Source organism: Leopardus geoffroyi, chromosome B3 (genome assembly GCF_018350155.1).
Source record: "Leopardus geoffroyi isolate Oge1 chromosome B3, O.geoffroyi_Oge1_pat1.0, whole genome shotgun sequence".
In the NCBI taxonomy this organism is placed as follows: domain Eukaryota; kingdom Metazoa; phylum Chordata; class Mammalia; order Carnivora; family Felidae; genus Leopardus; species Leopardus geoffroyi.
The window spans coordinates 133,655,493-133,678,939 of NC_059337.1; the positions used below are offsets into that span (position 1 = coordinate 133,655,493).

Consider the following 23,447-nt stretch of genomic DNA (forward strand, 5'->3'; position numbering starts at 1 on the left):
TGAGAGTCCAGCGCAGAGGCTGCGCCGGCGTCCCCTGAAAGGCGAGGTATCGGGGAGGGAGCCCCTGGCCCGTTTGCTGGGGAGCCTCGCCGCTGCTCTGCATGGGGTGGGGGGAGAACGCTCTGCGCTGCGCCCCGGCAGCACAAAATCTCTGGCGCTCACTGAGGCGGCCAAGGCCGGATGGAGAGGATGGAACTCTCCAGCCCCCGGTCCTCAGCCCCCTCTCCGGGAGCTGGGGCTGGCTAGGGACGCGCGCTTCACACCGGCGGAGCGGACACGTGGGATCGGAAGACGCCCCCGCGCCGGACCCAAGGGCGCATGGCCCGGGCAAGGAGAGGGAGGCTGCCCTGGGGGAGATGCCCCTAACTTCCCTGGTCCGCTCATTCCAACCTCCCTTTCTGGTCTCCTCCTCCAGCCCGTCCGCCCGCCGGATGCCGCGCAGCGTGGGGGCCCCGGCGCGGCGTAGGAATCCGCGGACCCCGCTCCGCGCAGTCCCTGGGGGTGCGCCCGCCGGGAACCTGCTCCGGTCTCTAAGCCCCGGCAGCTGGTGGGTAACTACCCAGAGGCCTGAGTCCCCGCGCCACGCAGCGACTGGCACGCAGCACCACGGATCCATCTGGGGAGGCACCACCGGCGCCGGCACACTGACACCCCGCGCCCTGGCCGTCGGCGGCTTGAGAAGCGATGGTTGAAGCGACGGAGACCGCCGGCCCCGAGACCTTCGCCTCGGGAGAAATGCAAGTCCGCCCCAACTTGCGCTGAGGACGCGCCACGCCCCCTCCCCAATCCGAGCCGAGCTGGGCGCGCGTCGGGTGGAAACGGCGCCCGCGTCCTCGTGCCAAGAAGAAGCGGACTGTGCCCCGGGTCACTCGGACCTTGAGCGTTTAGAACTCCAAGGCGTGTGGGGACGGAGGCGACAAAGCGGATTTGAAACCAGGAGTCGAGGCGGACGTGGGGAGCTGGTGCAGCAGCAGCGGCCGACGAGGCGGCGGCCTGGGGAGCCGCGCGGCCTGGGGGAGCGCCCAGCGGTCATGGGCGAGCCGGCCGTCGGACGTCCGGGGACGGGCTGAGCCGCGAGCTCCCGGGCGGCCCGGGCGAGAGTCGGCCCGCGGCCACGGCCGCCCAGCGCGGGACTGCCCCCGGGGGCCCGGCCATGGCCGGCCGGGGTTGCGGCTGCAGCTGCGGCCCGGGCCACCTGAACGAGGACAACGCGCGCTTCCTGCTGCTCGCCGCGCTCATCGTGCTCTACCTGCTGGGCGGCGCCGCCGTGTTCTCGGCGCTGGAGCTGGCGCACGAGCGCCAAGCCAAGCAGCGCTGGGAGGAGCGCCTGGCCAACTTCAGCCGCCGCCACAACCTGAGCCGCGAGGAGCTGCGCGGCTTCCTCCGCCACTACGAGGAGGCCACCGAGGCCGGCATCCGCGTGGACAGCGCCCGGCCGCGCTGGGACTTCACCGGCGCCTTCTACTTCGTGGGCACCGTCGTGTCCACCATAGGTAAGTGGGCGTCGCTGGGGGGCGGAGGGCCGGCCGGCCCCGCTGGCATTTCCCCGGCCGGCCGCTTCGCGGTCTTGGCGTCTTCCGCCTCCGCGCTCAGCCCGGCTGCACAGATGTGAGCTGTTGCCTGATCAACAGGTGGTGTTGCCTCCCCGCTTCTCCGAATGTGCTCCCCAGAGCACCTGCAGCCGCATCACCTGGGAGATGGTTAGAAATGCGGGGTCAGCCCCTCCCCAGACCTCCTGAGTCGGGGCCTGCTTGTTAGCACAGTTCGCGGGGTGGGGGAGGTTGAAGGATTCTTGAATTGCTCTGAAGGGTTTTCAGCCTAGGTGAGGAGACAGAGCTTGAGTCCATGTGACTTTAGGGGGAAAGCTTACGAATCGGAACGGGAACCCAGCAACATGTATTGCCTTAGGACTCTGCGTGAGGCAAGGGTTAGTTAGAGGGGGAGGCACGAAATTAAAAAGATTGTCCGTGGCTTCACACTTACAGAGAGAAGAATGGGACTGACTACCAAAGGGGAACCAGGGAGGCAAAAGTGCTAATGAGGGTGGGAAGGAAGGGGGCGGGGTGACCTTCGGGTTGAACCAGTTAGTGTTAGGTATGGTTTGGAGACTGAAGCGTTTTTTGCGGTCTAGAGGAGAAGAGAATTGCATTCGGGGGTTGCCCCGTGAGCTACCTGATCTATATGACGTAGTGGAAGGAAGGTCTCCTGGCTACAGGCATGAAGGGGGACCTTGACTGCCAAACTGAGGAGCTAGAACTTATCTAGAGGCAATTGGGAGCCATTGAGAGTTTTTGAGCAAGAGTGTGACAGGGCTATGGTCGGTTATGCCTTTATTCTCAGCAGAAGGAAAACGTTGGCAGTGTTTGTACCGCATCTCTGAAGACTGTTCACCTTTGAAGCATAATCGAGTGCGAAGGGGGTTGGGGAAGACGGTATTGAAATTCTGAGGAAAGGAGGGAGCTGAAGCGGATGAGGGGCTTTGAAAAATGACCCGTAAAGGTGGTAGCTGCCAGCCGCCAGAGCCTGGGGAACATCAGCAGGGTGCGTCGAGTGCTCTGTGGCTCTGGACCCTGTGCCGGGGAGGAGAGCTTGTCAGTGAGGCGGGGTGATAAGGCAAACTTGCTGGAAGCTCCCACGCATGGTTGTCTTAGGTCGATGTTCTGCCAGGAGCGGGAGCACAGAGTATAACAGATCAGCCTCAGCCCTGATTAGTCCAGAAAGATTTCCCAGGGTTAGTCTAGAAAAGCCCAGGGTTTCAGCCGGGGAGTAGGAGGCAGGCCGGGGAGGATTGGCAGGGTGAGGGACACACAGGCTCTCTCTGAAGCACTTTGTGCTACACTGTCCCGCTCATAATCCCAGGCCCCTTCCACACCGGGCCCCTGCCCATCAGCAAGGACGTATGACACAACAGCTACAGGGTAGCAAGACATACTCTGGTAGCATTCTCTGTGATGATTAGAACACGTGCCCCCAGGGCGGGGGCGGGGGGGGGGGATAGAGAGTACAAGTCATCACGGCTCTCTGTCCCAGCCCACAATCGCTGCCGGGCTCTCTTCACAGAATTCCCTAAATCCCCCAGTGTGTCAACTCCTTTGTCTCTGAAGATGGTTCCAGAATTTCTGCGTAGAGAGGACTTGGGGCGAACAACCCGGCTGAGAAGTATTACTGTGGAGCTGACCTTGACTCTGTGTCCGCATAGCTAGTGCGGTGTTTTTATTCAGACTGACTATTCATTTGGGATGGCTTGGGGAGAGATTGGGGAGCTAAATCCACCCCACGCACCACAAGCCACCCCTTGGCGCTCCCCAGGGACATAGAGATAGGAAGGAGCAGCTTGTATGTATAGACTGGTGAACGTTGGTGCCTTCGAAACTGAGAATGTCACGGACAGGTGGGCAGGTACGGACACAGGCTCTTGAGGGGCAATGACACATTGGAGCCTTTTGGAGCAGAAGGAAAACTGGACCAGGAGTCTGGAGTTGGAGCCATGGGTCCCGCCTCTTGGGCAAGTTTCTTACCCATTCTGAGCCCCATGCTTCTCACCTGAGACATCTACAAAGTGGCCACCTTGGCATTGGCACATGTTAGCCATTGAGTAAATATTAGCTTCTGTCTCCTGCCCACTCCCTCTCCCTAACCCTGATCCTCCTGCAAGGGTTCTCAAGGGAGAACGAGCTCATGTAAGCGAATGTTCTTTACAAAGCCTGAAGTGTGGATTGTTGTGGTTTTTTTTTTTACTTTCTCAATTCTAACATTTCCTCTTAGATTGTTTCATTAATTGCTTTCGTAATTACGGCACCCGCTACCCTTTATTAGGGTACATATTAGGCACATACTGTGATTATTATGTAAATATGTGATACAGCTAATTACTGCATTACACTTACGCTTAATTTCGATCGACGCAACTCCATGAGGCAGGTATGACTGTGTCCCCGTTTTACAGACAAGGAGGCTTCACGTTCCTTGTAACATAAAGAAGAAAAAAAGTGAAACCATCTGCAGTGACATCACCCCAAGTTAATCATTGTTAACTGGCGCATTTCTTGCTTTTCGTTTGTCCAGTGCATACACATATGTACATAGGTATTTTTTAAAATTGGGATCCTATTCAGTAAATCTTTTATCTTGTATTTAAGTGTAACATTACATGATGGGGTTTTTTTGGGGGGGGTTGTTTGTTTTTTCTCTTGGTCTAAAATAGTTCCACCATGCTTTATTCTGCAAAGACTTTGAAGTATGCAAGAAAGCATACAGTGGAAGAATTTTTTAAAAATGTAAATAAAACTTCAGAACCAGGGTAAAGAAGAACAGAAATATGGAAAGCAAATGGATCTAGGAAAGTTGCTAGAGGGGAGCTTTGTGTTCATTTAGGTTCCTTCCGGAAGCAGACACTGAGTCAAGAATTTGAGAGGATCGGCAGGTGCAGGGGACACAGGCAGGTGAAGGAGGAAGTGACCCAGAAAGGGAAGTAAGTCACCGTGGGGTCTGCTGTTAGGGCAGGAACCGTAGTTGGCTACTGGCCCTCAATCCCAGGTGGAAGCTTGAAACAGTGCAAAGCTCGTGGCCCAGAATGACCCTAGGTAAGGGTACCAGGGTATCTCTATACCCACACCTGTCGGGAATTGGTTAAAGTGGCTTGGAGAGCAGGGAGAGCACAAGAATAATTCCCAGGTAGGGATTTCCCCCACCATCCCAAAGTGGAGTGGTTTTTGCTTTTTTTTTTTTTTACTGAGCTGGCATAAAAAGATGAAACAATTAGCATTTCCTAAAAGTAAAAACCTTCTGGTTTCTTTCAGTTAGCAATGACAAGTACTAACGTAGGGCTTTCATAAAAGCAAAGCGGCGTAAGGCAGACTTACAGATAATGGGGAAAACCTGTACTTTTGGCTTTTTTTTTTTTTTTTTTCCTTCGTGGGCAGCCCAAGGGCAGTCCTCTGACAAAGATACAGGCGCTGCCCATTTGAAGTCAGGCCTGAGTGCCCAGAACTGGTAAAGGGGGTCCCAAGAGGTGTGGTCGGGGCATCAACAGTGACTGTTCAAGTTTGAAATCTGGCTGTAAGCTCCCCGGCAGCGTCATGATCCATTCTGGAATTCTTATTATCAGAAAACAGGAAGCACCAACCTTATCCCAACACCTAATCCTCAAAAAATGTTTCCCCTGGGGATTTTATACAGGCGACATTGCATAGGATAGTGGGTGATGTTCACAAGCAAGCAACGTTTTCCTGAAAATGCAACTGAGGATTTCATGCACCGATTGTCTGAGACCTTTGATTTAAAAGTCAGAGCAGAGTGAACAATTAGTTTAGCGGTTTCTCAAAAGGCTGAACATAGAACTACCATATGACCCAGCAATTCCACTTGTAGGGGACATAGTCAGAAGAATTGAAAGCAGATACTCAGATATTGTGCACTGTGTGTGTTGCAGAATTATTTATTATAGGGACGCCTGGGTGGCTCAGTCGGTTAAGCAGCCGACTTCGGCTCAGGTCACGATCTCACGGTCCATGAGTTCGAGCCCCGCGTCGGGCTCTGTGCTGACTGCTCAGAGCCTGGAGCCTGTTTCAGATTCTGTGTCTCCCTCTCTCTGACCCTCCCCCGTTCATGCTCTGTCTCCCTCTGTCTCAAAAATAAATAAACGTTAAAAAAATTTTTTTAAAAAGAATTATTTATTATAGCCAAAAGGTGGAAACAACCCAAGTGTTTGTCAACAGATGAATGGATAAACACAATGTGGTAGGTACAGACGATGGAATACTATTCAGCCAGGAAAAGGAATGGAATTTTGATGTATGCTACAACACATTTGGACCTTGAAAACATTATACTTGGTGAAATAAGCCAGACACAGACGGACACATTATATAATTCCACTCCTATGAGGTACCTGGAGTAGGGAAATTCCATAGGAATGGAAGGCAGGACAGAAGTTACCAGAGGCTGGGGGAAGAAGGGAAGGGTTGTTTTATGAAGAGGGCTTTTCTGTTGGGGACCATGATGGCTAAACAACAGAGTGAATGTATTTAATGCCATTGGATTATACACTTAAGTGAATAGGTAAATATGATGTATGTATGTTTAAAAAGAGCAGACTATGAAAACACAACTCGGGGATGTTGACTCTGAAAGAGGCTGGTGATCAGACTGAAACAAGAACGAATCTGAAGTACTCAGAGAAGTAGGGTGACCGTGTATCCTCAACATAATCTTCTATAAAATATCTTTTCTCTCGAACAGGCTTTTGTTAGGAGTTTGTGTCTATATTTGCTGTGTATTTAGAACTCAGCTTCTCTCCAGAAAGGACTTGAGGGCATTTGCCTATGATATGGTCGGGGTAGGCTTAGGTTTTAGGTCATCCCCGAATCTCAGCAACTTAGCACAACGGGAGTTTACTTGTTACTTTCACCAGGCTCCCGGGGGTGTGGTGACTGCCCAGAGTGGTCCTCTGTGGGCCCCGTGGTCAGGTTTCCTTTATGTTGTGACTCTTCTGCATTAGCTCATGCTTGCAGGACTGCCCGGGAAGGGGAGGGAAAGGCTGAAGGGTGGAGTACCAGCAACTCAGCGGTCACCACCTGGCAGTGACACACGTCCCCTCCACACACATTTCATTGACCAAATCAAATCACAGGGCCACACCCAACTTCAAGGACTCGGGGAACCACACTACTCCCCTGAGTCCGGAAGTGGATAAGACTCGATATTGGTGGACAGCCCAGATGCCTACCACCCATCCATCCGTACAGCGCACTAGCAATGGAGGGTGATGGATTTAAGACACTGGGGAGACGAGAACACATGAGTGGGAGAGTCGAGCTGAGCCGTATTGTTAATACGCAGAGGTTTAGGTCAAAAGGACCTGCGTAATTGCCAGAAGTGAGCCCCACGTTTGGCTCTGAGCTGCCAGTTGTCAAAATAAAGGGACAAAGACAACCGTTAAATGGTTCCTCTTCTCCAGGCTGGCTGTTTGGAAAACACCCAACTTTTTTTTTTTTTTATCCGCGAATGAAATTTTTCTCGCAGATGGTCATGAATGGGAGTAGGTAGTGTGATGAGTCATCCTCTCTACAGCTTTTAGCCTGTAAATATGAAAGAGAAGTGTGTGCTCCTGCGTGGCATAGGAGGACCCCTCAAGGCAAGGTGCAATTCAGCAAAAGTCCTTCTGCCAAACTCAGAAGCCACGCGAGGCAGACACGCAGCTCCCCGTGGTGTGGTCCAGTAAGGACATTTAGAATTCTCTACTGGCAGTTCCCAAGCTTTGCTGTCTACAAGAACTCACGTGAGGGGAGTATGGTGCTTGTTAAAATGTAGGTGTTTGGGCCCCTCTCTCGGAGCTGCTCGTGCAGTGGGTCTGCATTTTAAGAAACTTCCCCAGATGGCTGTGATGTAGGCGGTACAGGGAGCACTTGAGGCCCGTTTGATGGGAGGGGGCATACGGTTGAAGACTGACACTTCCCTCCGGGGATCCTTGCTGTTCTGAGAGTGGTTGATGGAACCCGTGGTATCGGCATCATCCCGGACCTTGTTAGAAGTGCACATGAAAGTTTGAGAGCTCTGAGGTCCGGACGGCTGTGGTTTGGGGATGTTGCTGACTGGGGCAAGGCCCCCTGTGCTTCAGAGCATAGACAAACTGGTGGCCGCGCTGGAGTGGAGAGGAGGTGAGATGTGCTCGGTTCTTGTCTTGGTGGACCTCCTCACCAGCTGGTAGTTAAGTACGCGAGGAGCAAGCTGATTTAGCCCAGAGCAGCCTGTCCAGATGCAGGGATGCTCTGGCTTGGGCTAAGAAGGGGAACATGGCTTGTGCCCATCTGGGAGGCTCTGGCAGAGACCGGCCAAGCCCCGCTTCCGGGGTGTAACACTCAAGGTAGATTTCCAGATTTGCAACAACAGTCGTATTCATTTTGGTCAAACAGAAATAATTACGCTGGCACCCCTTTCTGGTCCTGGCTGTGGCTTGTGACAGGCACTCCTATAGCAGCATCCTACAAGGCTCGTGGGGCTCAGGAGCTGGGCTGACAAGTTTGTGATGTGGCCTGGTCAGTATGCATAGCTACGTGGTGCTGAACTGAATTTTGTTTCTGGGATCTGTTTTTTTTTTCCCTACATGGGAACAAAGTTGAAGAAAGAGCTTTTGCAATCAAATTATATCCGGTTCAAAGAAAATATTGAGAAACACCATTCTGCAGTATAAAGCTATAAACTGACATCATGAACAGGCATTCAGCAAGAATAAAAACATCTCGGGGCGCCTGGGTGGCTCAGTCAGTAAAGCATCTGACTTCGGCTCAGGTCGTGATCTCGGGATTGAGCCCGGCGTCAGGCTCTCTGCTGTCAGCGCAGGACCTGCTTTGGATCCTCTGTCCCCCTCTCTGTCCCTCCCCACCCCCACCCCCCAGCCTCAAAAATAAATCAACATTAAAACGTTGGGGAGGGGCACCTGGGTGGCTCTGTTGGTTAGGTGTCTGACTCTTGATTTCAGCTCAGGTCGTGATCCCAGGGTTGTGGGATTGAGCCCCGTGTCAGGCTCTGTGCGGAGCACGGAGCCTGTTTAGGATTCTCCCTCTCCCTATCTCTGCCCCTCCCCCACTCGCTCTTTGTCTCTCTCTTTCAAAATAAATAAACTTCAAAAAAACAAAACAAAAACAGTGAAAAATTAAAATGTTGGGGAAAGGTACATCTTAAGGTCACGGAAACAGATCATATTTTGTATCTGATTGTTTTCCATATAGCCATTTTTTCCCATATGACTTGAGCATATTGTTGTAATTTGGTAAAAATGAACCTCATAATTAGGGTTTCTTTGTACACTAAAGATGATTAGTTTTAAGTGCTTATTAAAAATACTTATAGTTCATCTTCCCTGAATGAGCCAGCGAATTCTTCCCCTGTGTTGCCATCGGGAACGAGGGGGGTGGTGTCATGTTAATCATCGTATATGTGTGCTTTAGATTTTTAGGATTTGGGCCCTTTGTGGTGTTTGTGCCATACTTTCCACCCACTTCTGTTTTCTGTTCAGCATCTATTAGACTTAGAAACTTTTAATTTCTGTGCAGTTTTATACTTCCTTGCGGTGTCTTCCATTGTGGTTGTGCTTAGAAAATACCTTTCCATCCAGATCGTATACGAGGGCTAGTTTCTGTTCGGTACTTTCCCAAGTGCTCCCCACCCCACGCCATAGCAGTAGCTTTCGAAGTGTTTTACTGTATTGTCCCATTGAACAGTGACGGTGCATGGTGACACCTTGTTTAAGGAGGGGTGGTGCCTAGTGATGGGGAAAGAGGGAGTGGGGGGCGTGGCTTAGGCAATTGCATTCACCCAGGATTGATGAGAGGATCATCTCTCTCTTCTAAAACTTCATGAAGAAGCTCACCTGTGAACGCTGTCTGTCCTGCGAACGCTGGGCTGTTTCAGTTATTTGTTTCCTTCTTGGAAAACTTCAGGATCTTGGAGTGGGAGCTCTGTTGCAGGACATCCCTCTCGTCTCCCCTGTGCATACGCTGGCTCGTCCACAGACGTGCTAATCTCAGCTGGTTTCACCAAATTCTTCTCCTATGGAGCATGGTGCCTTCTCCATCTTTTGTCCTGGATGCCATCCTGTTCTCTCCCTGCCACCACTCCCCCCATACTTTTCTCCACAAGAGACAGACAGATCTGGCGTGAATGTAACCCGAATAATTCTTGCGCCCCTTGGGGCCCCAAGGGTGGTGTGCCATTCAAAGAAGCATGGTCAATTAGCCCAAAGTAAGGAGAAAGTAAATTCAGTTTTTGCTTGCATATCTCCAAAGAATCTTTTTTTAAAAAAATGTTTATTTTTGAGAGAGAGAGCGAGTGAGCACGGATGCATGCGTGCATGCGTGCGCACGCACACCCTGGCACACACCCACCCACAAGTGGGGGAGGGGTAGGAGAGAAGGGGACAGAGCGTCTGAAGGTGGCTCTGAAGAAGCATCTGAAGCGAGCTCTGCACTGAGAGCCCAACGCGGGGCTCGAGCTCACAAACCCTGAGATCATGACCTGAGCCAAAGTCGGACATTTAACCGACTGAGCCACCCAGGCGCCCCTCTCCAAAGAATCTTAGACATTTATAACAGAGGAATGTTTGGGGCACCTGGGTGGCTCAGTCAATTAAGTGTCCGACTTCGGCTCAGATCATGATCTCACGGTCTGTGGGTTCGAGCCCCGCGTCGGGCTCTAGCTCATAGCCCGGAGCCTGCTTCGGATTCTGTGTCTCCTTCTCTCTCTGCCCCTCCCCTTCTTGTGCTCTGTCTCTCTCTGTCTCTCAAAAAGAAATAAACGTAAATTTAAAAAAACAGTACTTATAACAGAGGAATGTTCTTTCTCTTCTCTCATAGTCTCCCGTATGTCACAGGAGTTCTGCGGCGTCTTATCTCGGATTCTCTCAGCCGGCCTGCCCCCCCCCCCCCGCGCCCCCCTCCTCCATCTCTCTCTGTTCTCTGTCATCACAAGTGACTTCACCTCTCCAACGTGTTGTAGCTTTTTCTCATTCAGCCTGTTACCGGGTCTCGCCACAGGGAGAAAGGGCCGGGGGGCCGGCCCAGCGAGCAGCATCCCATCCCTTAGGCGGCTGGCGAGAAGAGCAGGGCAAGACTGTGGTCACCGTGCATTAGTGACTTTACACACGGGGACACTCTCAGCTTGCACAGGAGGACATCACCGTAGCCAGAAGCACACAGTTCACTGAGGACAGCGGGGGACGCGCCTCGTCAAGTGGTGTCTCCATCACGAAGTGGCTCTCCTTTTACCCTCCAGTCTTCTGCCTCCTTCAGTTCAGCGTATCTGGATTCCTAGATCGAATCACTTTTCTGAAGGGTCTCACCGTTAGCATACCCCCTGCATCTGTAGAAGCTTCAGTGCTCAAATTCTGTTGTCCCCATTCTCTGATCACCACTCCTGCCCTCCATCTCTCTTGTTTTTTTTTTGTTGTTTTTTTTTTTTTTAAGAATTTTTAAAACTTGAATACGGTTCACATCAGTGTGCCAGGTTCATTTCAGCTCCTTTACTGCCAAACCTGGGGGCAGGGACTGCTTCAGTTTCTCTGCCTTCTCTTTGTCTGTGATGACCAAAGTGTAAAGGTATCTGCTGCATCGGGCTTTAAACTTCACGTTCTCCTTATTTTTCTTGATCTTGACGGACTTGGCGTCCTTCCGCCCGGCCGTGAGCAGAAAGTCCTTGATTTCTTCAGCTTTGCGAGCGTGTGGCAGGCAGTGCCCAAGAGACACTCGCGGCAAGTGGCAAGAAGGGAGGACGGAAAAGAGCGAGACTTTCCGTCCGTATCTCTTCTACTGATCACCTCTCCTTAAAGGGAAACCCTGTGGTCAGTGAACCCAGGGGCCAGGCCACGAATGAAAACGAGTGTCACTTGGGGTGTGGGCCATCAGGGGACAGCGGGGCCTGTGTTCTCAAAGGCATTTGGATTCTCACTGTGAAACAGCCTTGGCCTGGCCAGGCAGGTCTGATGATGGCTTAACTCAAGAGTTTGAGCCTCCCAGGTGGAATTTTGGCCATCTGTGAGTTCTGGCTTCTTTCCCTTTGGAAGCAAGACAGACAAGAAGCTCTGAACCCTTTTTAGTCAGTAGTGGCGTCTGGATTTCACAGTTCACTTGAGTACCTGTTTGTGTAGGACGCTTGATCAGCAGTGACGGTGAGCCTAGCATATTAGCTGTTTCATCACGTGCCCTCTAATTTCTAAAAGGACTTGGGGCAGTTATATTCTCCTGTGATCCTCATGTCTACACTGAAGTGTTGTAATCTAGAAGTACATACTATTCTGTTTCTTTCTTTTATATTATTTACTATACACTTTCTCAAGAATTTCCTGTGTTCTGATTGATGTAGAATGGTTTATTTAACAATCCTCAAATTGGCGGATTTGGGGTGATATAGGGTTTTTAATCTTGTGTATCATAAGATTTATGAAATGTATTGAGTGCTTACCATCGGTTAAACACAGCACACGTCTTTATATATGTTTTATTTCTTTTTTAAAAGAATTTTTTTTAATGTTTATTTTTTTTTCAATGTTTATTTATTTTTGGGACAGAGAGAGACAGAGCATGAACGGGGGAGGGGCAGAGAGAGAGGGAGACACAGAATCGGAAACAGGCTCCAGGCTCTGAACCATCAGCCCAGAGCCCGACGCGGGGCTCGAACTCACGGACCGCGAGATCGTGACCTGGCTGAAGTCGGACGCTTAACCGACTGCGCCACCCAGGCGCCCTTTAATGTTTATTTTTGAGAGAGAGAGAGAGAGAGACAGAGAGAGAGACAGAGCATGAGTGGGGGAGGGACACAGAGAGAGGGAGACACAGAATCCGAAGCAGGCTCCAGGCTCTGAGCCGTCAGCACAGAGCCCGACGCGGGGCTCGAACCCACAAACTGTGAGATCGTGACCTGAGCCGAAGTCGGACGCTCAACTGGCTGAGCCACCCAGGCGCCCCTATATATGTTTATTTCTTATAACAGCCGCAGGAGGGTGAGTGCTATTAATATTCTCATGTGATTGGCCATGATGCTGAGGCCCCCAGAGAGCTTCTGTGTAGCGTCTGAAGTTGTCCAGCTGGAAGAGGTCTGGAGGCTCCCTTCAAAGGTTCCACTTTGAACCACTACTGCTTTGCCATTTCTTTCTTTCGGGCCCTTGTTGTGGGAAGAATTGCCGGCCAAAGATCCTGTGACCTCTTTTTTCAGTTGTGACGGTCCTTGGGTTGACTTAGGATAATATAGGAAGACAGAAACGGTCTGGCTAGCAGAATCTCGGGAGAATATCTGTGGTTCCATGGGTAAAAGGTTTGGGTAATGCCCATCGTGCCTCCCAGCAGTCCACGTAAGTGGAGATTTCTACCTCCTGCTGCAGTTCATGCTTCTCTGGAACTTGTGACCTTGTTCAGTCCGTCACCTTGACAACCGATGTGCCTTGAATGTTCCTGCCCCCAGGACTCTCATCTCCAATTCTGTATTTGATCCAGGACTCACTTCCTGACTCTGCCTGTGAGCTCTTGGCCAATTCACAGCAAGCTTTTCTGTGTCTTGGGTCTCCCTCGTGTTAAGCATCTGATGAAGATCACAAGGCATTGATCTTACATCACATCGATCTTACATTACATCGATCTTACATTACAAGGCTGTGGTTTTCACGCTGTGTTCCAAGCGGCCCATGGGGTTCTCCGTGGTATCTTAAGAGCTATCCTGAGATCGGAGGGGACCCCTCAAGTTTTTATCTCTGTTGTATATATTTATTTATATATGCCCCAAATATTTATCTTGATCTGCTATCTTTTTATTGACTATTACATTTGGGGCATGCAGAAAAGATTTTTATATAGCCAAATATGTATGCTCAGTTTGACTGGCAACTTTTTCTATGGTTTTTCATCAAGTCAGATCCTCTCTGTGGTTGAGATAAATATTCTTCTCCGTTCTGTGTTCAGCTCTAACTCATTTCAAATGTTATTCAAAAAGATTGCTTTTTAAATGGTTTTGTGTGGTTGACTATATAATTATGATTTGATTTATTTCTAAAATTATCACACAATGATTTGAGAATGTGCATTTTCCAGAATTCTCTTTTCTGTTTTGAGTGTTTTTTTGTATCCTGGTATCTGTATGTGTTTCAGCTGGCTTTGCTCTTAGGTTACAGAATTTCGGAGCAGGAGGGAACATCATCCCCGAACACCCTCCAGACCTAGTAAACACACCCAAAATAACATTTCAGTGTGTGTTTCGGGCATATAAATTCAGAATTATTGATGTCATCGCTCACATAACTTTTGTTATTACTCATATCTTTGTTTAGCTCTTCATGCTTTATATGCTAATATCTATTTTTAAACATAGATATGATTAAGTTCCTGTATTATGTTAGCAGATATTTGCTGACTTTTAGACCATCTCTTTAGTGATTTTTAATATATTTTTAAGTAAAGTACTTAATACGTTTTTTTTTTTAACCAGTTTTAGATTTTTCTTTTTGCAGGGGAATTTGGCACATTTAGTATTTGGTCTCATATGTAATTATCCTTTTTCATTGTTCTTTTTTTCCTCTTATTTTTCTGTTCTCTCTTTTTTTTAAAGCTTATTTACTTAGAGAAAAAGAGAGTCACCGCATGCAGAAGGGACAGAGAGAGAGGGAGAGAGAGAATCCCAAGTAGGCTCCCCCCGTCAGCATGGAACCTGATGCAGGGCTCAAACTCACAAGCTCTGAGATCATAACCTGAGCTGAAGTTGGTCACTTAACTGACTAAGCTACCCAGGCACCCCTGTTCTCTTTTATTTATTGTTTTAATTTTTTTAATGTTTATTTTTGAGAGAGAGAGAGAAAGTGAGCGAGAGAGAGTGCGTGAGCAGGGGAGGGGCAGATAGAGAGGGAGACAGAATCTGAAGCAGGCTCCAGGCTCCGCACTGTCAGCACAGATCCCTACGTGGGGTTTGAACCCACAAACCGCGAGATCATGACCTGAGCCGAAGTCGGATGCTTAACTGACTGAGCCATGCAGATATGCCCCTGTTCTCTTTTCAATGCTATACCTTTCTATTACAGTGGATTGGGTATTCTTTTTTTTTTTTTTTTTTAATGTTTATGTATTTTTTTTTTGAAAGAGAGAGAGAGAATCCCAAGCAGACTCCACACTGTCAGTGCAGAGCCTGGTTCGAGGCTCAGCTCACAAACGATGAGATCATGACTTAAGCCAAAATCAAGAGTCAGAAGCTTAACTGACTAAGCCACCCAGACATCCCGCATATTCTTTTTGTCATTTTTAAGTGTGATCAGAGTGAAATCTTATCTAAACTCCCTAGGGGTAAAAACAATTTCTGCCATTATTTTTCATGTTTCTAAATAAAATTAAGACCCTTTTCTCTGAATGATATTGAATGTTGAGTCTTGCGAGCTCGAGTTCAGCTCTAGTCCCTCAACCGCCTTGTCTCCCAGGTTCCCTGTTTTGGTACCTTGTTCTCTGGAAACGCTTTTTAAGATTACTTTTTTTTTTTTTTTAAACCTGGGAACATGCCTTGTGTCATGGCATCTGATAGCTGAGAGCACACCACCGCCATAATCTTTTTCTCCTTAGTGATCCTTAGCGCATCTCTTTCTGACTTTCCGATCTCTTCCTCTTCGTCCAGTCAATTCTTTCTTCTCCTGCCTCGGGACCTTTTAGGCTTTGGATGATCATGTACGTGACACCATGGCGCATTCTTAAGCCTTGCTTCTGCTTCCAAACGGAGAACGAAGGCAAGATATCTAATTGTTTGAGAACCTCTGTTGTTCCGTTTTCCGTTCTGCCTGTACGGATTCACATTCCCACTGGCAGTGCACAGAGGTTCCCCTTTCTCCACGTCCTTGCCACCAGTCATTCTTTCTTGTTTTGAGAATAGCCCTTCTGAAAGGGCATGAGGTGATGTCTTGTTGTGGTTTCGGTTTGTATTTTCCCCGTGGCCAGTGATGTGGAGCCCCTGTTCATGCATCTGTTGGCCATCCGTATGTTTGTCTTTGGAAAAATGTCTGTTCAGCTCCTCTGCCCATTTTTAAATCAGATTGTTTGTTTGTTTGCTATTGAGTCGTATGCATTCCTTATATATTGTGGATATTAATCCCTTATCAGCTCTGTGACTCGCAAATCCCTTCTCCCACCCAGGAGGCTGCCTTTTCCTGGTCGCTTTCACTGTGCCCAGGCTGTTTACAGTTTCATCCAGTCCCACTTTTTTAGTTTTGTTTTTCTGGCTTTTGCTTTGGATGGTTTCTAACTCTATTCTCTCTTGTCTCCCAAAGTAGGTTTTTTTCATCCAGTGTTACTCATTGGTGGGGTTCTTGTTTTCTTAAATTTCCCTGGGTATTTCCTATAAGCCACTTTCAGTCCCAACAGAATCTTGAAACCTTTCTTTGGGACCTAACACTTAAAAACCGAGTTTGTGCTACTCCTAGCATTGTCCTCACTAAGGCTTGTTTTATTAATTTTGGGCTGTGGATATTTTCTGCTCTAGATGTTCTGTTTCTGGTGTTTGGTAGGGAAGCATGCTATCCCATTTCTTGGCCTGCTGTATTTTTAGACTTAGCTTCTTTCATTGAACAGCCCGTGACCTAATACCCAACACCTGTGAGAAGAAAGGTGTTCAAGGCCTGCTTTGACCACGCAGGGATATGCTGTGTTGCATGTCGTGAGATGACGGATGGAAACGGAATTCAGGGAATTGATCCCTGAAAGGAACCACCATCACTGTTGCTTCAATTAAGACAAATTTCCTGGGGGCGCCTGGGTGGCGCAGTCGGTTAAGCGTCCGACTTCAGTCAGGTCACGATCTCGCGGTCTGGGAGTTCGAGCCCCGCGTCAGGCTTTGGGCTGATGGCTCGGAGCCTGGAGCCTGTTTCCGATTCTGTGTCTCCCTCTCTCTGCCCCTCCCCCGTTCATGCTCTGTCTCTCTCTGTCCCCCCCAAAAAAAAAAAAAAAACGTTGAAAAAAAGACAAATTTCCTGGAGAAGGTGGGGTCTTCGGGCTCTTTGGAAAGAGCTGATGGCCTGCTCATTCTCCCAGCTCTCTTTTGAATTGGGAAATCTAAGTCTCAGAGAGGGAGAGAGAGAAAAAGAGACTTTTTCTGAAGTACACACACAACGGGGAAGTAAGGGAGTTTATCAGTTAGGAGTTTTGTTTAGCCTCACGTTGCAAGACACAAAAAACAGTGGTAAAGCACAGGAAGTTTTCCTTGATGTGGGAAAGACATCTGCACGGCACGGAGGCAGTTCAGGGCTGGCACCGTGGCTGTATGGTGTTATCAGGGGGTCAGGCCTCTTCAGCTCAGCTAACCCTAGAGTGTTACCTTCGTCCTTGGGGCTCAGTGTGGCTGCTGGAACTCTGGCCATCACATCTACACCCCAGGTAGTAGGATGAAGGAAAGGAGAGGCAGAGACAAAGAGATGTCTTAGGTCACTTTTCCTGATAAGCAGACTTTGGGTTAAGGATTTAGGTGGAAGTGATTTGTCAAGGTAGTGCTCTCAGAAGAGACTAGTGGGTGGGTAAGGGAAGTAAGGATGTGGAAGGAGAAGCCAAGTAGGAGGCTATTTTATGGAGCTCTGGAACACAAATCATGCCCTGGAATCTGTCCCACCTTGAGGCAAAGGAACTGGGCTTTTATATGCCCACAGCAGGCACTGGTTATAGCTGGGGGTGGGAGGGACCCAGTCACAGGCACGTGGCCGTCTGCAGTCACTGATATAAGCTGTTAGCAGTAAGTCCCGCAGCAGCCTGGGGATGGGCACGCGGAGCTGGTCAAGGGGTTCGGGGTATCTGGGTGGGGCACAAACAACAGTGTCCACTACAGGGGGTTCCAAGAAATCTCAGATGATCCTTCCCTTACATTTCATTGTCCAGAACTTTGTCACGTGGTCATGCCCAGCTGTAATCGTGGCCGGGAAACAAAATCATTATTCCAGTTAGTAATCTGGCAGAGAATAATTGCTAAAGAACGATGAGGGAAGGAATGTCGGAGGCACCTAACATGCTTGCCACAGGAGTGTCATCAATGAGTGAGTCACAGAGAGCCTTGACTGTCAGGCCAAAGGGTAGGAACTCTGCACAGTGGGTCCCGCCTGCTGTTAGAGACGGGGGAAGGACCGCGTAGTAAAAAGAGAGATTAATCTGGCAGAAGTCTCATTGCGGATCTCTTGGAAGAAGAGAGAAGAGGCAGGGAGAGCAGTGAGGGAGCCCCCAGGCCTGTGCCCACAGGGTCCAAAGGCCAGACTGGGACAGTGAGGAAGCAGCGAAGGGGGCTGACCAAGGGCAGGTGGGAGGTCCACTGGGGACAGCCTGGATGCGGACCTCAGAACCAGGTGCCTCTTTGCCTCGCACAGGGAATGGGGTAGAGTTTGATGAGGGCAGGATGCAGGGGAGCTGCCCAGGCAGGCGGGGAGCAGAACTGGCTGCAGAGTTGGCCTGGGGCCTTCAGGGCCGGCAGATGCCGTGGCTCCAACCTGGGCTGCTGGCAGGCCTTTCTTCTCCACCCTCTTTCCATCCCCCTTCCTTCTCTTCTTAACCAAGCTCGTTAGTCATGTTAGTCTCCAGGGGCGCCTGGGCGGCTCAGTCGGTTGAGTATCTGACTTCAGCTCAGGTCATGATCTCACGGTCCGAGTTCGAGCCCCTCGTCAGGCTCTGTGCTGACAGCTCGGAGCCTGGAGCCTGCTTCCGATCCTGTGTCTCCCCCTCTCTCTGCCCCCTCCCCTGCTCACTCTCTGTCTCTCAAAAATGAATAAACATTAAAAAAAAAATAATGTTAGTCTCCAAAGGAAAAAAAATAATGCAGGTGAAAAGGAATATTTAATTTTTCACTTCTTGTTAAACTAAGGCTGTTGATATTCTCTGATAAAAAGAACATAGTTAATGAAACTGAAAAGATAATTGATTCACCAAAATATCCACAGGCTAGGTCTGTGGGTTTAAATAATGTCGCCAGGTGTCTTTTTGTCTGTCTGTCTGTCTCTCTCTCTGTCTTAGCTTCTCATTTTTCTTACGAGGGTGGGTCTCAGGGCCTTCAGAGCAGCGAAATTGACACCAAGACCAGCAGGTTGACATGGTCTTTAGCTTCCAAGAACTCAGAAGGAAAAAGACCCCATCTTTCCAGAGTTCCTGAACAGAGCTCTGCAGGGGGCCCTGCCTGGGTCCTGTTTGCATGACACACTCTTGGCATGACCACACTCTTGAGGTCGGGGTCACATAGCCACCTCTGGTGTGGGCAAGAATGGGGGGGGGGGGGTCTGGGTGGCATGCAATTGAAAGTAAAAAAGGGAACAATTCCCAGATTCCCAAGATTCTTGGTAGACAGGGAAGGCAGGATGGCACCCGGACAGGAACCAGTGTGAGGCAGAAACGGAATTCCAAAGTGGGGACAGTGGAAGGGACCCTGGGTTGAGCTTTGTAAGTAAGTCCCTGACCTCAGGGAGCCTTTGGGATCCTGGAAGGGAAACGTTCAGTAACCAGTTGGGGTAAGGGGAGGGGAAGAGCCTGGAGTCAGGAAAGAGGTTAGGACTAGAGATTCTGATGTCAAAAATAAAATTCTTTGTGTCAAGAGTTGGGGGGTGGCGGTGGGGCAGCAGGGCGGTCAGGAATCCTGTTGTCAGACTCCCCTTTGATGTTTCAGCCTTCATCCTTTTAACAACAGTAAGTTCAAGAACGCTCTCCTATGTCTCTGTCTTCTTTGCATCCCAGCCCCTGGGCTCCCCAGCCTGAGCCCTTCCCCCCATCCCTACTCCTGAGATTTCCAGTTCTGCATTCCCCTGGGGCTAAGAGGAAACTCTTTGTTCTGTCCCCACCCAGAAAACCTAAGCTGCCCGTGCCTAGTTCCTTAAAAATCTCAGTGACCCCAGAATAGCATTTCTCCACCTTGTCACTATGACATTTTGGGCCAGATGACCTTTTGCTGTGGAGCTGTCCTGTTAGAAGATAGCTAGCAGCCTCCCTGGCCTCTGCCTGGAGGGTCCCCAAACTGTCTCCAGCCCCTGCCAAATGCCTTGACCCCTTTGACTTGGGGTCGAAATCCAACAACTGCCCTAAGAGGAACAAGAAGACAGGGAGTCTTTAAGGAGGGAGAGCCTCCGCGGTTTTCATCTCCTCCCGCCTTGCAGGGCGTGGGCTGGGTGAGGGGTGCTGAGACCACAGAGAGGAGCAAGCCAGACCTGAGTTCTAGAAAGTGAAAGTACATGAGGATTTCCATTAATAGAGGAGTTTCAGGCCAAAGACAAAATTTTGAAAGCTTTTTTCTTTTCTTTTTTTTTTTTTTTGGTGTGTGTTTGCCCCTTTTCCATGACTCACCCACACACCCACACCCCACCCTTAATGGCATTAATGGCAAAGTGGCCTTTTTTTATTTTTTACAATTTTTTTCTGTTCTTAAAAGTTTCTAAAGTAATACATGCGTATTTAAATAAATTTTCACATTATTCCAAAGTATTTTTTTTTATTTTTTTTAACGTTTATTTATTATTGAGACAGAGAGAGGCAGAGCATGAACAGGGGAGGGGCAGAGAGAGAGGGAGACACAGAATCGGAAGCTGGCTCCAGGCTCTGAGCCATCAGCCCAGAGCCCGACGCGGGGCTCGAACTCATGGACCGCGAGATCGTGACCTGAGCTGAAGTCGGACGCCCAACCGACTGAGCCACCCAGGCGCCCCAATTCCAAAGTATTTAAAGTGAAAAATCAAAGCTCCCTTTACTCCCCTGTCTTACTCTCCAGAGGGAACCACTGCTTTTTTAATACTTGTTGGTGGGTGTTTTTGTTTTTGTTTTTTGGTAACAAGTTTATTGAGCTGAAATTCACATACCATAAAATCCACCTATTTATTTTTTTTAAGTTTATTTATTTTGAGAGAGAGAGAGTGTGTGCGAGAGCCTGAGGGGTGGGGGGAGGGGCAGAAAGAGAAAGAATCCCAAGCTGGCTCCATGCTGTCAACCCAGAGCCTGATGCAGGGGTCCATCCCACAAAGCATGAGATCATGACCTGAGCCCAAATCGAGAGTCAGATTCTTAACTGATTGAGCCACCCAGGTGCCCCAAAATGCACCTATTTGAAGCATACAATTCAGTGATTTTTAGTATTTCACAGAGTTTTAAACTATCATCACAATTAATTTTAGGACATTCCATCATCCCCCAAAGAAACCCCGTACCCTTTAGCAATCACCCCCACCCTCCCCTCAAGCTCCTGGAAACCACTTGTCTACCCCCATCTCTGTAGATTTGAACATTTCTGATAAATGGAAGAATAAAATGTGGTTTTTGATGCCTGGCTTCTTTCACTTACTGTAATATTTTCAAATCATTCACGTAATATGGATCAATACTTCACTCCTTCTTAATTGCCAAATAATACACTCTTATATAGATGTATATACCACATTTTAATCAGGCATTTGGGTTGTTTTCATTTTTTAGCTTTTGTGAATAATGGTTTATAATGGTGAATAAGAGTGCAGGTTTTTGTGTGGACACGTTTTCATTTATCTTGGGTATATACCTATGTTTGGAATTGCTGGATCATATCTCTATATGACTCCATTCTTTTGTTTTTGAGAGAGAGAGAGAGTACGAGTGGGGGAGAGGGGCAGAAGGAGAGAGAACATCTTTTTTTTTTAATGTTTATTTATTTTCTAGAGATGGAGAGACAGAGTGTGAGTGGGGGAGAGGCAGAGAGAGAGGGAGACACAGAATCCAAAGCAGGCTCCAGGCTTTGAACTGTCAGCACAGATCCCGATGTGGGGCTTGAACCCACAAGCTGTGAGATCATGACCTGAGCCAATGTTGGACACTTAACCGACTGAGCCACCCAGGTGCCCAGAGAGAGTGAGAGAGAGAGAGAGAGAGAGAGAGAGAGAATCTTAAGCAGGCTCCATACTCAGCTCGGAGCCCAGCCCAGGGCTTAATCCCACAACCCTGGGATCATGACCTGAGCCGAAATCAAGAGTCAGACGCTCAACCAGCTAAGACACCCAGGTGCCCCTAGAGACTCTGTTCTTAATGTATGGATGAACTGCCAAACTGTTTTCCACAGTGGCCGTACCATTTTATATTCCCACCCAAAATGTCTGAGAGTTTTATTTTCTCTGCATCCCCACCAACACTTTTTTATGATTGTTTCTTTGATTATAGCCATTCTAGTGGATATGAAGTGGTATCTTCTATGGTTTTGATTTGCATTTCTCCGTTGACAAATGATGTTGAAAACTCTTCATGTGTTTGTTGGCCATTTGTCTACTTTCTTGAAAGAACTGTCATTCAGATCCTTTGTCCATTTTTAATTGGGTTGTCTTTTTATTATTGAATTATAAGTGTTCTTTATATAGTCTAGATTCAAGTCCTTTATCAGATGATTTGCAAATACTTTCCCCCTCTATGTGAGTTATATTCTCATTTTCTTCATGGTGTCTTTCAAAGTACAGAAGTTTGTAAATTTTCGTGAAATCCAGTTTTTCTGTTTCTTTTTGTTGCTGATGTTTTCCATGTCCTAGCTAAGACCACTGCCTAATCCAGCACCACAAAGATTCATACCTATGTTTTCTTCTCAGAGTTTTGTAGTTTTGCTCTTAAAATTAGGTTGTCAATCCACTCTGAGTTAATTTTTATGTGAGCTACCGGTCCAATGTCATTCTTTTGCACATGGATATCCATTTACAGCACCAATGGTTGAAAAAACTATTCTTTCCCCCCATTGAATTGTTTTGGCACCCTTGTCAAAAAACAGTTGACCATAAACCAGAGGGTTGATTTTTGAATTCTCAGTTCTAGTTCATTGATCTCCATGTCTGTCCTTATGCCAGGACCATGGTGTCTGGATTACTGTAGCTTTGTAGTAAATTTTGAAATCAGAAAGTGTGAGTCCTTCAGCGTGGTTCTTCTTTTTCAGGATTGTTTTGGCTGTTATGAGTCCCTTGAATGTCCATGTGAATTTTAAGATCAGTTTGTCAGTTTCTGCAATGAAGCCTTGCATTGAATCTGTAGATCAATTGGGGAGATATTGCCATCTTAAAAATATCAGGTGTTCTAATCCAGGAACATGGGATCATTTAATTTTCTTCCCCAGTGGTTTATAATTTTCAAGGTGTAAGGTTTTCACTTCTTATGTTAAGCAGATTCCTAAGTATTTAGCACTATTGTAAATGAGATTTTATTTGGGGTTGTTCATTGCAAGTATGTAGGATACAATTGATTTTTGTAGATTGTCTTGTATCCTGTGACCTTCCTACACTCATATATTAGTTCTAATAGTTTTTTAGAGGGTCCCTTAGGATTTTCTGTATACAAGATCCTGTCATTTATGAATAGAGATAGTTTTCATTCTCCCTTTCCAATCTGGATACCTTTTCTTTCTCTTAATTCATACCTGGCTGGAATCTCCAGGACGGTATTGCGTAGAAGTAATGAGGAGGGTGGACATCCTTGCCTTGGACCTGATCTTAGGGGGAATGCTTCAGTCTTTCAACATTATGTATGATGTTAGTTCTGGTTTGTTGGTAGATGGCCTTTATTGGGTTGAGGAAGTTCCCTTCTGTTCCTAGTTTGTTGAATGTTTTTTATCACAAAGGTGTGTTGGATTTTTGTCACATTCTTTTTCTACACCTGAAGTGATCATGTGGTTTTCTCTCTTCTGTTATTGATATTTCATATTGAATTAGTACATTTTTAGGTACCAAACCAGCCTTGGATTCTGGGGATAAATCACACTTGGTCCTTTTCATATGTTGCTGCATTTGGTTTGCTAGTATTTTGTTGAAGGTTTTTGCATCTATATGCAAAAAAGATAGTCACCTATTTTTTTTTCCTTCCTTGTGAGATCTTTGTCTTATTTTAGCATCAGGATAATGTTGGCCAATAGAATGTGTGGTTCTTATATTCTGCAGTTTCCCTGGATATGCTCTGTCCCTCCTGTTGTAAGACATGTCATTGATTTCTAATTAT

At 48.1% G+C, this 23,447-nt stretch overlaps 1 protein-coding gene across 1 annotated transcript in view; it reads left to right on the plus strand.

Annotated features, from left to right (window-relative positions):
* The first annotated feature begins 406 nt into the window (after nucleotides 1-406).
* KCNK13 (potassium two pore domain channel subfamily K member 13) overlaps nucleotides 407-23,447 on the plus strand; it is a 106,691-nt gene continuing 83,650 nt past the window's right edge. Inside the window, exon 1 of the mRNA XM_045451852.1 lies at nucleotides 407-1,493. Within this exon, the coding sequence (XP_045307808.1) occupies nucleotides 1,154-1,493 (340 nt within the window). The 5' untranslated portion in view covers nucleotides 407-1,153. The remainder of the gene's footprint in view (nucleotides 1,494-23,447) is intronic.